Source organism: Callorhinus ursinus, unplaced genomic scaffold (genome assembly GCF_003265705.2).
Source record: "Callorhinus ursinus isolate GAN/ISIS: 27379988/994484 unplaced genomic scaffold, GSC_fseal_2.0 scaffold23, whole genome shotgun sequence".
In the NCBI taxonomy this organism is placed as follows: domain Eukaryota; kingdom Metazoa; phylum Chordata; class Mammalia; order Carnivora; family Otariidae; genus Callorhinus; species Callorhinus ursinus.
The window spans coordinates 21,271,067-21,286,466 of NW_027397085.1; the positions used below are offsets into that span (position 1 = coordinate 21,271,067).

A 15,400-nucleotide genomic window follows, 5' to 3' on the forward strand; every position below is an offset into this window, starting at 1 on the left:
GAAGCCACAGTAGTGTTCCTCACACATCCGTGGCTGCACACCAGCAATGTGACGGGGCCTTTCAACCACAGGTGTTTTCTACTCGTGACTCACAGAGCAGCATTAACGCACTTTGACCGATTCTGAGAGCCAGGCAGCGGAGTTCCTCCTCTACAACGTATTATTTTGAGACTATTTTTAAGATACGGACAACAGTTGCTGGTAACGCGGAGTCCCTCGCAGCCGCGTGAGAGCGAGTGGTTGCTTTACATTTTCCGACACGTAGTGCCAGGGTCTCAGGAGAGCCGCGGGCCGGGCTGCGCCAAGTGCGACCAGGTCTAGGTTTTCTCCGGGCTTCCGCGGCCGGTTTACACCCGCTGCGGCCGGTAAGAGGCGGCGTGCCGCCCTTCGCTGTAACAAAGACGGCGGCGCGGCCGCCTGCAGCCCGCGCGGAGGCGGAGGAGAGCGGGCTCCGGGAGGACAGTCGGGAGCCTTCCCCGGTCCTAAATGCGGGTCGGGAAGGTGGGAAACCGGACCAGGGGCTGGCCGCGGGCGTTGCCGCTTCCCGGGGCTCGGTTAGCGAGGTCCGGGGGGCGACGCTCGCGCTCTTCCTCCTCCACCCGGGACTGCAGCATCCCCGCCCCGAAAAGTCCCTCGCGCCCCCTGGTGGCTGTGAGCCGGCTGGCTCCGCCGCACTCGTAAGTCACAAAAAAAGGAAGAAAAAGAAAAAGTGGGTGAGGCAGATGCAAAGAGGAAAATCAATAGGGATAAGAGAGGAGAGGGAGGAGTCACGGAGCAGCCATTCTGGTCTTACGGGGTCCCAGCTGGCACGGCAAAAGAAAAAAAAAAAAAAAAAGCCCGGGCGTGAACGCGAGTGGAGGAGGGTGTGTGTGGCGGGGGGGTCGGGGGTGAAAGGGGGGACCGGGGAGATTTACTATTGTCTCTGGCAGCCGCCGCGGGAGCGCGGGAGGGGGGCGGAGGCGAGAGGAGGCGGCGGCTGCGGCCAGCGCACCATTCGCTCCACCTGATCTCCGGCGCTGCGCGCTGAGGAAGGCGCGGGCAGGCAGGAGCAGGAGCAGAAGAAGGAGGGAGGGAGGCAGCTGCTGCAGCCACCGCCGCCACCGCCGCCACCATGTCCTACCAAGGCAAGAAGAACATCCCGCGGATCACGGTGAGTGGGGCGCCGGGCGCCGCCGCCTGCGTCTCTTGCTCGCTCGCTGCTCGCTGCGCTGCGGGCGGGGCGCCTTGGATCCCGCCGGCTTCCCCGGTCCGGTCCCCGGGGAGGGACGGGGACCCGGGGTCCCGGGGGTGGAGAGCGGCGGTCAGCCCAGCCAGCGCGCCGGGCGCCACCCAGACGGAACGACCCTGGCGTTTGGGGAAAACAAAACAAAGAGGAAACCCAAAGAGTGGCGCGGAGAACTTTGGATTATGTATCTTCTTTTCCCACCAGCCGGTAGTTTGCCTATAACGCAGGGCTCGGGACCCTCCCAGGACCCCCGCGCCGCCCGGGGTATCAGTGTGCGCTGCCTCAGGCGGGGTGTGCTTTTTGTTTTAGGTTCCTTTTGGCGAGGCGGAGTATGGAGAGATGACACCTTTCCCCAGGGGTGCCTGGTAGCACGACCGCGCCCTCTCCTAGCTCCAACCCGGTGGCTCTGCCCCCCCGCGCCGCGACGGTGGCGGGGTGTCTAGATCTTGGGTGTTCACCTTGTCCGCCTCTTGCCTGCATTCACCCCGTTCATATTTAGGCACGTCATTCCAGACTGGACAACTAATGTGGCTGTAGCGGGAATGACCAACTTTTTTTTTTTTTTGCCCTCGATGCATTTTACGTTTTTCATGTCATTTTCCGCCCTTATCCCAAGAAAAGGCTGAGTTTTAAGAGCAGATTTTAGTTTGGGGTCGTGGGCGCACGCTGTGTGCCTTAACATGTCCAACTGCCATTGTGTGCAAAAGCGAGCCACCCGCGGGCGGGTGTCAAATGCCCTGGGCGAGCGCCTAGGGCGGGGTGGAGAGGGAACGTGCCATTATCAGGTACAGAAGCCGCATCTTCACCAGAGCCAGCTCTCAGCGGCAAAATACCGCGCCCCGGCTCGGGGTTTCTCTGGGATGCACCGAAATGATGTCCCTGAAAGGAAGGGGCATACGACAAGCTGGGATGAGCATTACCAAAAAAGAGGGGTGGTGGTGGTAGGGGGCAAAACAACAATAACAAAAAACACTGACATTTGTTAGTTTAGCATGAAGCAGTGTGGTTGTGCTTTGTCTGTTGTGAATGGGGTGTGTGTGTACTGTGTGTGTGTGTATAGTGGGGGAATGGGTGGCTACTCCATCTTTGCAAGGCGAACAAAGGAAGTGATCAACTGGCCCCTGGGAGGCTCTGCAGCTGCCCTAGGGCACAGCTGTACCTGCTACTATAGTTAATTTGCCAGGGATCCACCAGATTTTGCTGTGGGCATGAGTCTGTTTGCACTTGCTCTGCTATGTTTGGAACGCCCTGTGTGCTTGAGATTGCCAATGCAGGACCTTACCTCTGTAGGCAGGAGGAAGCTGTTCTTGGCTCTAGTGCACTTTATTCTCAAGTGGTTTTGTTTCTATTGGAGCATGCTATCTTTTTCATGCACCTGAGCTTCACCCCACACAAGTGCACCTCACCCCTAACTGCCGTCCACCTGGTCTTAGGGAATAAACAGTGGCTAGGAGAAAGAGAGGTGGGGATGGGTAGGGATCCTTTAGCCAGGTAAAAGTGTTGGGTGTAAACATACCCTCCTTTATCACTGCGTGATATCATTGACTTCACATTATTGAAGAAACATTGTGGCTCTTTTATAATGCATGGTATTTTCTCAGTGCCAGTTGTCTTTGCAGAAAGCTGTGGAAGGTATCATTTAAAAAAAAAAAAAGACTGGGACAAAAGCTCAATTTTGATAGTTTCCCTCACTGAGGAGGGATGAACCCCAGCTCTCATGCTGTTCCATGCGTGAAGCATGCTGCTCACATGCCACTTGCCTTACCTCCGCTATATGTGTGCCAGTTCTCCTGTTTGGGATAAGCAGAGAAAAGGTTTTTGTTTTTTTTTTTCTTTCTAGTCCAAAGACTGCAAGGTTCTTCTTACGGACTCAGCCTGTGCTGTGGCATCGAGGGCCACGCCCATTCTTATAGGTATCACTTGGGCCACTTTTCAGGAGAGCTACAGAAATTTAGCCCTGATTGATAACTTGTCTTCGAGGCCCCCGTAAATGTAGCTGTGCCCTAATCCTAGGGCCAGGTTTGCAAGGGGTTCCCTTTTGTTCTTGTTTGGATGCTCTTCCCTAGGGTGCCTCCTTCATTTTCCACACGGCTTCCATCCTTTCTCTCTGTGCATGGGGCGTGGTGCTGCATAGCTGCCTGTGCCTTTAAGCTGGGGCTGTGTGTCTCCAGCAGCTGTGACAAGAATGGACAGTGGTTGTGAATTCCTTCAAGCCAGACTACCTTGTATTCACATTGTTGCAAGGGGTCTGGGGTGGGGAGGGAGAGAGGAGCATGGCAGGAGGGGGGCTGTTGGTCTTTGGGGGCAAGGAATCCATTTGTAAATTTTCCTCAGGCTTTGTGTTGTATTTCTGTGAACAGGGGTTCTGTTTTACATTCAATTATTTTTGCGTGTTTGTGTGTCTATAGATGATTATAGTTATCTCCATACTATAAGGGTTGCAATACTCTTCCTAGATATAATGAAAAACATTAAAATATGGCTGCAGATAGAAAACGTCATTAAAGATCTAAATGTGACATATATCCCCTACTGTCAATTCTAGCTTATTTTTTTAAATGGTAAGATTATGGCATTTGAATTAAGTTTTCTAGCCTCCCTGTATTCCTTTCTGTGAAGGCTGCCCCACCCAGTAGCTAAAATGTCACTAGAATCTGAGGACCGATGGGGGCAGTCTTTCTTGCTGGATACCCTATGCCTCCCCAGACACCACCTTCTGTCACAATTTGCTCCCCCCACCTTACTCCCCGTAAGGCTTTGTTTTTTTCCTGCCACCTATTTTTGCTGCCCTCCTGAGATCAAAGCCTTCTTATACGGTATACTGTGTTTACCGGTTTCTTGGAGAGAGAGGGTTGGTAGAATTGGCTGGGGCTTTCTCTGTGAGTAGCTCAGGCCTCCCATCTTACTGTTCTTTCTCAGGTTATCCATGTGCATGTCCTGTCTGGTCTACCTTGATACTAGCCCTTGCTTCTAAATGTCAGGCTGGCAGCTCAGGCTGGTTCAGCAGATCAGAGCAGGGACCTTGTGCTGCCATTCACCTCCGTCTCCACTGTCTAGCGTGGTCCCTAGCACATAGACATCTCATGGTTATCAGTTCAATCAATAAATGAATTAAAAATTGTTCCTAATAAGAAGAGTTCACACCTATTGTGTTTGTGTCAGGTATTGCGCTGAATGCCTTACCTCCATTGTCTCATTTTGATCCTTGACTCAACACTGTCTGAAAGGTACTATAGTTATCCCCATTTTATAGATCCAGAAACAAAACAAACAAAACCCCCCCAAAAAAACAAAAAATCCCCAAAACCCATAGAAAATCAAATGCTTTTGCCCAGGATCAGAGAGTGAGTAAGTGTTAGAGGCAGGACTCAAACCTGCACACCTGCTTGAAGTCAAAGTCTGTGCTCCTTCCCACCACATTCTTTTTGGTGTTTCTGCTTCTACCATCATTACTACTTCGTGTAAGTAAGGCAAATGGTATAGAGGAAAGACTCCGTACTCTCTAAGTAGTCCTGGTAGGATCTGGGAAGTGTATTTTGCCTGCCACTGTCAACAGATCCCTTAACATGGTGTCTCTTACTTCTTATATTCAATAAATGTAAATAACACTTTTGGGGATGGTAGCTAGCATATCAGTTCTGCAGGTGGAAAGTTGTATGCTACCCTCTTGTATGCTACCACTTGAAGCTGACCAGAGGAGTGGGAGGGATCTAACCGTTAAGTTCCAGGGCTTTATACGTATCCTCTTGTCAAGAGTCTCTGCAAAAACCCATTTTAAGGAAACTGAAGCACAGATAGGTGAAGTTAGTTATTCAGAGTTACCCTGTGAGAATTTTGGGGCAAAGCTGGAAATAAACCCAGGCTTCTCCATCCTGGTACAGCTGCTTGCCTCCCAGAGGCGCATGCAGCAGAGATTTGGAAGGTGTGGATAAAGCGTTCCAGAATTCCCTCTGGGAGCACATTGCAGAGAATTGGCTTTTTGCAACCGGTAATTGGATTTCCATAAATATTATCTTGCAGATAATGCATTTCCGCCGCATTGGAGGTTGGGTTGAATGTGTGTGATGTTTGGAAATTCCCAGAATACACATCCTCAGGCAGGAACACAACCTGGAGAGTTCTTTCCTGGGCGCGTAGTCAGGGTGCTGTGGTCTCGCTTGAAGGGTGTGATCGTGAGCATTGTGGGTGCCATGGGAAGTTTTTATTCCCAAGGGGAAGGGAAGGGGCTTTATGAAGTGCAGCAGCTGAGCTGGGGGCCTTGAACCAGCCGAGAACCTGGAGGAGACGTGAGTCAAACCCTGCCCCAGCCTCTGTGCCTTCTTCTTGCTTCAAGAGGTGTCACTTGGGACTGGGAGCAAATATTAGGAGATGGAGGACTAGTGTTTAGGAGACCAAAAGAGAAGAAGTCACCCACAGTTGGCTTTATCCGTGTAAGGCATCTTGGTAGAGAAATTCCAGAGTAAAAAACGGAGGGAAAGTTAGGAATGGAAAGCATCTTAGATATCTGATCATGGAACTCTCAGCCCAGGCCCTGCTTGGGGTGTTCATTTGTTACTTTATATTTTGAGCAGCTATGTGGTGATTCTCAACCAGGTTATTACTCTTTCTTTCTTCCTTTTTTTTTTTTTTTAAGATTTTTAAAATTTATTTGAGGGGAGTAGAGAGAGAGAATCCCAAGCAGACTCCGAGCTGAGTGTGGAGCCTGACACAGGGCTCGATCTCACAACTCTGAGATGACGACCTGAGTCGAAAACTCAACTGACTGAGCCACCCAGGCACCCCTGGGTTATTCCTCTTTCTGAAACACGAGCAAAGTGCCTCAGGTGTATAAAGAGCTCTGCCTGTTAGTAGTTATGATGGAGTTGGCTGAGCGTTTGGGGGAATTCTAGAGGAATAGATTTTCCCAGAGAATTCCAGTCTATGTGGTAGAACTGTCAGCTTACAAATGAAAATCTTTCTGCTTATCTCCCTGGGCTGTTGAAAGGCCCAAATGAGGATAGTGACCCTGAAAGCGGTCTCTGAGCCCCGATATCTTCCAAAATAGTAAACGCTGATTTATTTATGAAATCTCAGCTACTCTGGAATGTGGAAATTCATGAAGCGGAAGACATGATAAAGGTCTGGGGTAGAAAGAGGCTACTTAGGAAACTACTTTTTGAATACAAGTTTTCAAAAACAAAAATTAATACAATGTTATATAGAAGCTCTTGTTATCTTTTTCTTACTTCAGTTATGTTCCAGTGTTCCTCAGAATTAGGCTTCTCATTCATTTCTGACAATCTAATAGGCCAGTAGACTGTCTTTGGTCTTTGATATAGAGACTTTCCCTTAACCTAAATAAAGGGCATTTTTCTTATTTAGTTGCACTAGATTGTTTTTTAATCCTAATTAGCTTGGACACTAAAGTGACAGAGGTTATGAATACCCTTTCTGGTAGGTTCTTCATGACTCCCTGTTCAGTAGCTTTTCCTCTGCCCTTTCTCCTCAGTTGGAAAAAACAAAAAACAAAAAATAAAAACATTGAATTTGAAAAAGGACAAAAAAACCCCTTCATGTCCTAATGGGCCCTCTGTTCTTTACCTGTTGACATATTTCATAGAACTATTTGCTTTTGCTTATTACATTTGAAAAGTTACAAAACGTTTACACAAGGAGGACTGTCTCTCTAGGATATAAATCTGCCCCCCTTTGATACAATCAGTGCTCCTAATCGTAAGGGGACTGGAAATTTGAATATGTCATTGCCTCCTGTGATGAATGTTAATAGGAAGCCTGACCGGCTCCCCACTTACTCCCTCCTCAAATCAGTGTTCCATTTTACCTTTTCTCCCATTTTCTATAGACCATTCAGAGACAAATGAGAAAGACCCTGGACAACCCAGAGAAATGGGCTATTTTCTATTTTCACACTCTTCTCTTGTGAAATTTCTCTTTCATCAGACTCAGTCTATGTCTATTTCAATAAATGAAATAGACCAAACAAACTGTATGGTAGAATAGGATGAGCCCTTCGGTTTAGCCTCTTTTGTTTGGCCCTAGTCTCTACATGGAGTCTACTTACAACTTCTCTTGGGGCACCTGGGTGGCTCTATTGGTTAAGCCTCTGACCCTTGGTTTCTGGCTCACGTCATGATTTCAGGGTCGTGGGATCGAGCCCTGCTTCCGGCTCTGTGCTCAGCACGGAGTCTGCTTGTCCCTCTCCCTCTGCTCCAACCCTTGCTTGCTTGTGCTCGCTTGCTCTCAAATAACTAACTAACTAACTAACTAACTAACTAAATAAATAAATAAAAACCCAACTTCTCTTGAGGAACTTTCTTCTGTTAATTAGATTGTAGGGATCTCAGTGGTTAGAAAGATGTGACTAAGCGTAGTGGAGCTGTTAAGCTACCATTTATTGAGTAGTTACGTGGGTTACCTCACTTGACTCCTAGCATCTCCTGTAGCTGCAATGAGTAACCACCATTTTTGCGCTCTGGATAGAGGCTCCGAGAGTTTTAGTAACTTGACTAAAGTCACACAGTTGGAAAAGTAAGATCCTGGGATTGATCCCTCCAGAGGTCAGTTAGTTTCATAGGCAGGAAAGCAGTCACTCCCTATCCACAGGTGGATCACCTCCAGCTGTCCACACCTGTTAGCTCACAAATGTGGGTCAGTGTTCACAGGGCGTGGAAGGAGTGGGGATGATCTGGCCAAAGCTATCACATCACCACTGGAACAACAGCCGAGCGTATGTCCTCCTAACGGTGGTTCATGCATTGCTTTGCCAGCTGTCTGAGTTAGCTTCTGGCTTTTGCCCAGAGGCATGTATGAGTGCAGGGTGGAAAAGCAGATGCTGTTTTCCTGCCCTGCATAAGTACAGATCTGGGCCCAAGGCCCCTTCACACTCTCTGTCTCTGTCTGCTTCCCAGACTTGGAAGGAGCCAAGCTCCCCGTTCCCATTCCACAAGAGAAATCCAGGACACGCCCAGCACTCTAAGCAGGAGGGGGGAGCTCCACTTTAGAATGGTCCAGGAGCCCATTTGGGACATCTGGAATTCAAGGACACATTTCTCATGGCTTAATTAGTCTCTTTTTCCCAGGGAAGCACTGGACAATGAAATATGCAGGATAAAGTGAGATTTGATTTTTTAAGAGAGGAGTTCTGCTCCTTCTGCAAAGGAGCACTCTTGTTTTTTGACACAGGGAAAGACAGCCCTGGATGGAGTGTCAGCATGTTGTGGTTCAGGCCTGCCATTGCCTCTAATTTATGCGTGACTTTGGGCAAACCCTTATTATCCCTCTCAATTCTGCATCAGTCAAATGAGGGCATTGAACGAAATGATCTCCAAGGTCCCTGCCAGGGCACATGATCCTATGAGCCTTTATTTTGTCCTTTCTTTTTTCCTGAGATCATGGTCAGCCCTCGTCACTGTGTTCGGAATTTAGAGAAGAGTCGTAAACCCTTTCTGTGAGGGAAGAGAACACAGTGAGAAGAAAGAGCAGTCCTTATAGGCTTAAATTCAGTGGGGCCAGCCCAAATCTGTGTTGGGTCTAAGGGTCTTTGGTTGCATTTTACACTTAAAATCCCAGCCTTTTTCTCATTCAGAGGGTAGGTTTGGTACAGGAGAGAAATGGAATAATGATGTCCTTTTCTTCTTCTTTGGTATTAATTCAAATGAGTATTATTATTATTATTATTTTTTAAAGATTTTATTTATTTATTTGAGAGAGAGAATGAGAGATAGCACGAGAGGGAAGAGGGTCAGAGGGAGAAGCAGACTCCCTGCTGCGCAGGGAGCCTGATGCAGGACTCGATCCCGGGATTCCAGAATCATGACCTGAGCCGAAGGCAGTCGCTTAAACCGACTGAGCCACCCAGGCGCCCTCAAATGAGTATTATTAAAACAAGACCATCATTCCTTTGCTGGCACGTACAGTTTCTCTTTTGGATAAGGCTACCATTGGTAAGGGCACAAAGGTGACAAATTGCTCCAAATCTATGCTGGTCAAGCGACTAGGGAGACCAACAGAAAACAGCTCCAAAGTCTATATATGCTCCACCAAGCTCTTTTCAGTTGCTCTTGCCAACATTTTAAGTGTGGTGGCTGTCATCCAATGGAAATAACCCCTTCCCAAAAGCCAAATAATGCCATGGACACCCCATGAGGTAGGGATGGTTTGGGTTTTGTTACCACTGAATCTGCAGCACTCACTCTTTGGCATATATTAAGCCCTCTGTAAATATTTGTTGAATGAATGGATACATTTAACACTTACGTTGCAGGAAAAATTTCAAGCCAGAAGATGATCAGAACATGCATACATTTGTGCTTGTACATCATCCTCCCTTTCACTGGCAGCTTTCTTGAATATTAACTTTTAAGAGAGACGGCCTGTCATAAGAAACCAGCAGAGAGGATCACTGAGCCAAGAGCAACAGGACAGCCCATCAGCAGAGCGAGCAGAGTCAACTGTACTCCGGGACCTGACCAGCGCCCATGGAGCCCGGCCCTCATTTGTACTTCTCTCCTTATAGACCTCCCTTCCTCCCCTTCTTCCAAATCCTGCATCTGACCCCATTCTCAGCCTGTTTCAGGGCCTACCTGGGTACATCTTGCATGCAAACAGACCCGTTGTTTCTCTTTCAGGAAATGATTTAAAAGAAAGAGAACTTTATGCCTCCTTTCAACTCAAGAAAATTGTCACCATGACTTTTTGAACCAGGATCCAACATAGATCTAAATTGAGGCCTTTCTGCCTTTGCCTAGAAACCACAAGCCATTGGAGTTATTAGCAGCAGTTAGGGCAGTCTGCATTGTACAGAAAACCCCACCTTTTAGAGTACTTGATGAAGGAGCAGCCCCTAGGTCTTTTTTGCTTCCCTATTAGGGTTGGCCATTTAGATGAAATGTTTTTATGCTTGTGTATATGTGTAATACTTTCTGTATTAGAAAATGTCATGTATAACATAACCAGGTATAATAACAGCATTTGGCTCTTTTTTTGATTGTAGAACACGTATTGACCATTGGCTCTGGACCTAGCAATGCGATACTTGTCTCTGGAACATCTAATCTGGAACATAGAGGGGAAATTAGTTTATGACAACAGCTACTACTACTACTAACAATAACAAATATTTATTGTATCCTGTGTTGAGTGCTTTTTAGTCATTATCTCATGTAATCCTCAGAACTGTTCAGTTAGGTAGATGGATTTCCAACTCGGTCTTCCCATTTCATTGTGGAGAACACTTAGGTCAGAAAATTTGCCTAAGATCACACAAGCCTTCAGTGGTGGAACCAAAATTCGAACTGACTTAGCCCACATTCTTAACTGCTAGGCGGAGCAACCTTAAATTCTACCTTCTTTTATCTTCTCCCACCTCCAGGGTCATGAGACACTTGTGCAAATTGGAGTTCACTTAATTCAGGTCCAGGGTGAAGGCCTTCCCTGCACCTGTTTCCTATGAAGCATGAGTAGTTGAGGTTATGGGAGGTGCAGAGGACAGCCATTTGGTGCCCTCCTCTGCATGAGCGCTGCCTGGTTCTGGAAGCCCTCCAGCTTTCCCATTACAAGCAGTCTCACTTCCCAGTATGTCCAGAGCTGCTCCACACGATGGTACATTCAGGGCCAACTTGCCAGGGAGGAGGCCACCACTCTTAGCAAAGAAGACTATTTTGCATTGAATTAACAAAAATACCAATGAGGATTTCTTCTTAATGTGAATTTGAATGCCTTCTCATTCCATAGCCCACAGGATATTCCCCAGCTTCTCAATAAATCCAAAGCAAGATTCTGCAGAGGTTTTGATTAAATGTAGCTCTGTGAGATTGATAGAGTCAGAATTCCCTTAGAGAATATTTTAGTCTAGACTTCCCTTACAGGTGAAGAAACAGAGACGGAGACATAAGTGGGGCTGAATGAATTAGGGCTTCTTCTGTCTGGTCTATTGTAGGGCACTGAGATTTTAAAATTAGGTAGGAATTTTTTTCCCCCAAATACGAAAAACAGCATGAGGGTTACAGAAGAATTTACCAAAATAAACAAAATGAGTACAATACAAATAAGCTATGGTGAAATTAATCAGAGACAGCCATTGTAAATTTTATGAATACACCCATTTAGAACTTTTTCTCAAGACTGTATATGCCATTTATTAAAATGGTACAACGTAGTGTTCATGCTGTTTTATGTCCTGCTTTCCATTCTACAGTATGACATCTTTCCATGTTTCAAATATTCTTCCATAACATAATTTTAAAAACCCACATATTATCCCAGTGCTTGGGGATCTGGTTAAATTAATCGCATTTTGTTTGAATTTTTGTGTTTGTTTCTATGATTGTAGGATTAACAACAAACATGAAATGATGCATTTGTTTTCAGTTGCCGTTTTTTAAGTGAAGTTAAATTAAAAGGTATTCCAGGATGAGAGGTTGAGTAACTTGCCCCGAGTTGCTCAGCTCAAGACTGCCAGCCTATAGATTTGAAACCCACTGTCTTCCATCTTCACCTATATTCTTGTCATTGCTCTGATTGCTTTGGCATTTGGGCCATTTTCCATGGAGAGCTCCACCTTCCCTTTCTCTTCTGCTTTTGAGTAAGCACGTTGGTTTTCTCACGTCTGCCCTTGCTTGCCTGTCTGATTCGCTGAGGCTGTTGACATTTGTAGAGGTACACAGTGTCCTGGGACCTGAAGCTACACAGCTGGAGAGGAAACATGCCTAGCTCTTTCTCCCCTCTCCTTAATGGCTTAACCTATGAGCTTGGAAGCTGGTTTTAATTTTACATTCTCTGTGTGTATGTGTATGTTTGTTTTTAAAACTTTTTTCCCCTTAATTCTTTCAAGGAGACCTTTATTTGAAATCATATACTCTTTCCCTCAAAGCCAGTTTGTGCCCCAACTCTTGATGAGATTACTTTGGGGATATTGATAAATTCAGCTTGGGGTTTCTGGTTTATCCAACTAAATTGGTTTAAATTATGGCCTTACAGAGAGAAAGGGCATAAACAACTTAGAAGGTTTCAAAGCAATTGGATCTAATCCTCTGCTTCTAGAGACTTCATCCTGGGTTGATTCCACAAAGAAGGTATGTTTTGTTTTGTTTTTGTTTCAGTTACTTCGTCGCATGCTCTATCTCAGACCCTGTTTGATGTGAGAAATTACGGGAAACACTTAGCTTTGCTCAGTTCAGGGCAGGAAGAGAAATAAGGGATCCATTATTCCAACCCCTCATTTTAATGATTGAGAAAATATGGGCTGAAGAGGGAAAATAATTTGCCAAAGGTCACACAGCAAAATAATTACGGAAAAAAAGCGTACTACTCATTTCCCTTACTCTAGTTCAGTACTTTTCTCACCTCTCCCCCCTTTATTTTTTGAGGCGGGGGAATTTGAGGGTCTGTCGTTGGCTGAATTTTGTCCCCTCAAAGTTTGTGTGGTGAGGTCCTAACCCATAGTACCTCAGAATGTGACTGGATTGGGTGATAGGGCCTTTACAGACCTGACTGAGGTAAATGAGGTCATTACGGTGGGTCCTAATCCATTATGACTGGCTCTATAAGAAGAGTTTAGGACACAAGTCAGAGCAAGACCATCTGAAGACACGGGGAGGAGAAGGCCATCTGCAAGTCAAGGAGAGAGGCCTCAGGGGAAACCAACCCTGCCAACACCTTGATCTTGAACTTCCAGTTTCCAGAACTATGGGAAAATCAATATCTGTTTTTAAGACACTCAGTGTGTGGTACTCTGTTATGGCAGCCCTAGCAGACTGATAACGGGGGGCAGTTAAGGACAAAGACATTTAAAGATTCAAATCTTCAAACTTGAGAAGTTCTCAATGAACAGAAAAGGGAAACCCACATAAATAAGGTAAGAAATGATGCCATGTCAGAGCCCATACTGACTGATATTTAGTCATAATTTTATCCATGACATCTCATTTCATCCTTATGTCCAGATTATAATTATTTATAGCTCTACCTCACAGTTGAAGAAACAGATGCAGGAGGTTATCTTATCTCAAGTTACATAGTTAATAACTAACTGGTGGAGCGAGCTCCCAATTCACCTCCTTGTCTGACTTGAAACACTTCCTTCGTACTCGGTGCTACTTCCCAGGCAGGAAGTTAATCCCAGCTGGATTGTCACCAGTGTCATCTAGTTGTTTAAAGTTAGGAAGAAGAAAAAATGTACTCCAGAGTCTCAATGACTTGGAATCCACCTAATGGATTAGACAGGACATAACTGGCCCCTGATTTTTAAGAAAAATACAGAAAACAGGGAAATTTTAAAAGATAATCAAGCTATTTGAATTTCACTACAAAGTCTTCCCAGTGGCTTTACACCTTCACCTGTCGAAATGGACAGCTAAACATAGTGAAGGATTAAGGTGTGGAATGATGGACCCCAGGCCCCAAAGAAATCTGACGCATTGCAGGGGAATCACTTACCCACACTGGGTCATATTTGCTGGAGCAGAAATCCACACCCATACATCTGTAACATGAGTGGATGTGGAAACTATCTATGCCAGAGTTTTATAATGACATATTTTAGAAGTATTTTCTTTTTTTTTTTTAAAGATTTTATTTATTTATTTGAGAGAGAGAGAGAATGAGAGATAGAAAGCACAAGGGGGAAGAGGGTCAGAGGGAGAAGCAGACTCCCTGCTGAGCAGGAAGCCCGATGTGGGACTCGATCCCGGGACTCCAGGATCATGACCTGAGCGCCAAAGGCAGTCGCTTAACCAACTGAGCCACCCAGGCGCCCTAGAAGTATTTTCAACAGGAAGACCTGATAAATATGCAGTCAACTAAAAAAACAAACAAACAAACAAACAAAAAAACCCCCATCAAATTAATTTGAGCTACTGGTAAACCCAAAGCTTATCATATGGGAAACATGAGGTGCTTTACGTATTGAATGTAATTGGCTGTCTTGCAGCTCCATCCTCCCTGTTTTGTGTGGTCTATCAGTGCTTCAATATAGAGGTTAAAGTCACTTGGACCTTATTAGTAAGAAGGCGCAATCAAGTTAAGAGGGGGATAGGGTTTGTTTTCAGCAGATCCTGGGGCTAAGATTCAGCTCAGCTCCAGATTGGCCATGCAACTTGGTTGGCTCTGCCTTTAGAGTAGAATCTCAATCCAGGCCCTTGTCACTATTTCTCATCACTCACCACTGCCCTAGCTCAAGCCTCCCTGGTCTTACTGTAATCCCCTAATTGATCTTTGTGCTCCCACTTTGCCTACACATAGGTCATTCTCTGGGCATAACCAGGGTGATCCTTTACAAATGTAAATCAGATCAAGTTGCTCCCCCAGCTCGAACATCTGTTGCACTGGGAATAAAACAGACAGTGGCTCTCCAGATTTCATGTGGCCTGGCCCTGACTGTCTTCCTCTCTGGACTCCTGGCCCTGCCACTGCTCCTTAGTGACTGACATCAGCCATCCCCGGCTCTTGCGCTCCCTGGGCCATGTTCTTCCCCAGCTCAGGGCTGCCGTGCTTGCTGCTCCCTGGGAGGGAGGGAGCGGTCTTTCCTAAGAGCCATTCTTGACTTGGTTTGCTCCCTCAGATCATTCAGAGTTCCGTTCCGCTGACAGCTTCTTAGACATGCCTTCTTTGAAAACCTCCTCAGATACTTCCAAGCCTCTGCTATCCCCTCACCCTCTGTGTGAATTCCCCTTATCACAGTTGCAAGTACACTACTAATTTAGTTAGCTTATTTATTCTTTGCTTTTCCAGCCACTACAGTACAATGGCAGGGAATGTATTTTGTTCATGTTGTATCCCTACTACTGTGAACAGGAGGCATTTATAAAGATTAAATGACAGAATGAATGGATAAATAAGTCAGGGAATGAAAAGGCTCACTGCTTCTTTCCTTTAGGCTCATGTGCTTTCCTTGGGGTCAATGGTTTGGGGAGAACAGGTGTCAAGGAAACAGGGTTATCAGAAGGCTACTGACCTGCCCGCTCCATGGTGACAGGGACCACTTCTGTGTCTTTCCCCACTGTATCACCCAGGCCTGGCTCAGTCTCACCTTGAATGAATGGAGCCATGAGCAAAGGTGAAAAGATTTGAGAACAGTGGCCAAAGTGGTAACACATGGACGGACACCTGCTCCCTCTGAGCCAAAGTGAAGAGACTTGCAACAGTTGTAACTTGCTTGCTGTTTTTTGGACACAATTG

At 46.2% G+C, this 15,400-nt stretch overlaps 1 protein-coding gene and 1 long non-coding RNA gene across 4 annotated transcripts in view; one reads left to right on the forward strand and one right to left on the reverse strand.

Annotated features, from left to right (window-relative positions):
• Window positions 1–15,400, forward strand: part of DPYSL3 (dihydropyrimidinase like 3) — a 115,348-nt gene that overhangs the window by 53,811 nt on the left and 46,137 nt on the right. The window contains exon 1 of one of the 3 annotated variants that reach the window (XM_073905496.1): window positions 919–1,150. The exons of the other annotated variants lie outside the window; for them this stretch is intronic. Within the exon in view, the coding sequence (XP_073761597.1) occupies window positions 1,112–1,150 (39 nt within the window). The 5' untranslated portion in view covers window positions 919–1,111. Of the gene's footprint in view, window positions 1–918; window positions 1,151–15,400 lie in introns of those variants that run through there. 3 annotated transcript variants of the gene reach the window in all.
• LOC112839497 (uncharacterized) lies at window positions 1,817–15,338 on the reverse strand. The gene is made up of 3 exons (XR_003212219.2): window positions 15,177–15,338; window positions 9,482–9,597; window positions 1,817–2,104 (listed from the first exon to the last, which is right to left on the reverse strand). It is a non-coding gene; the product is annotated as an uncharacterized lncRNA (long non-coding RNA).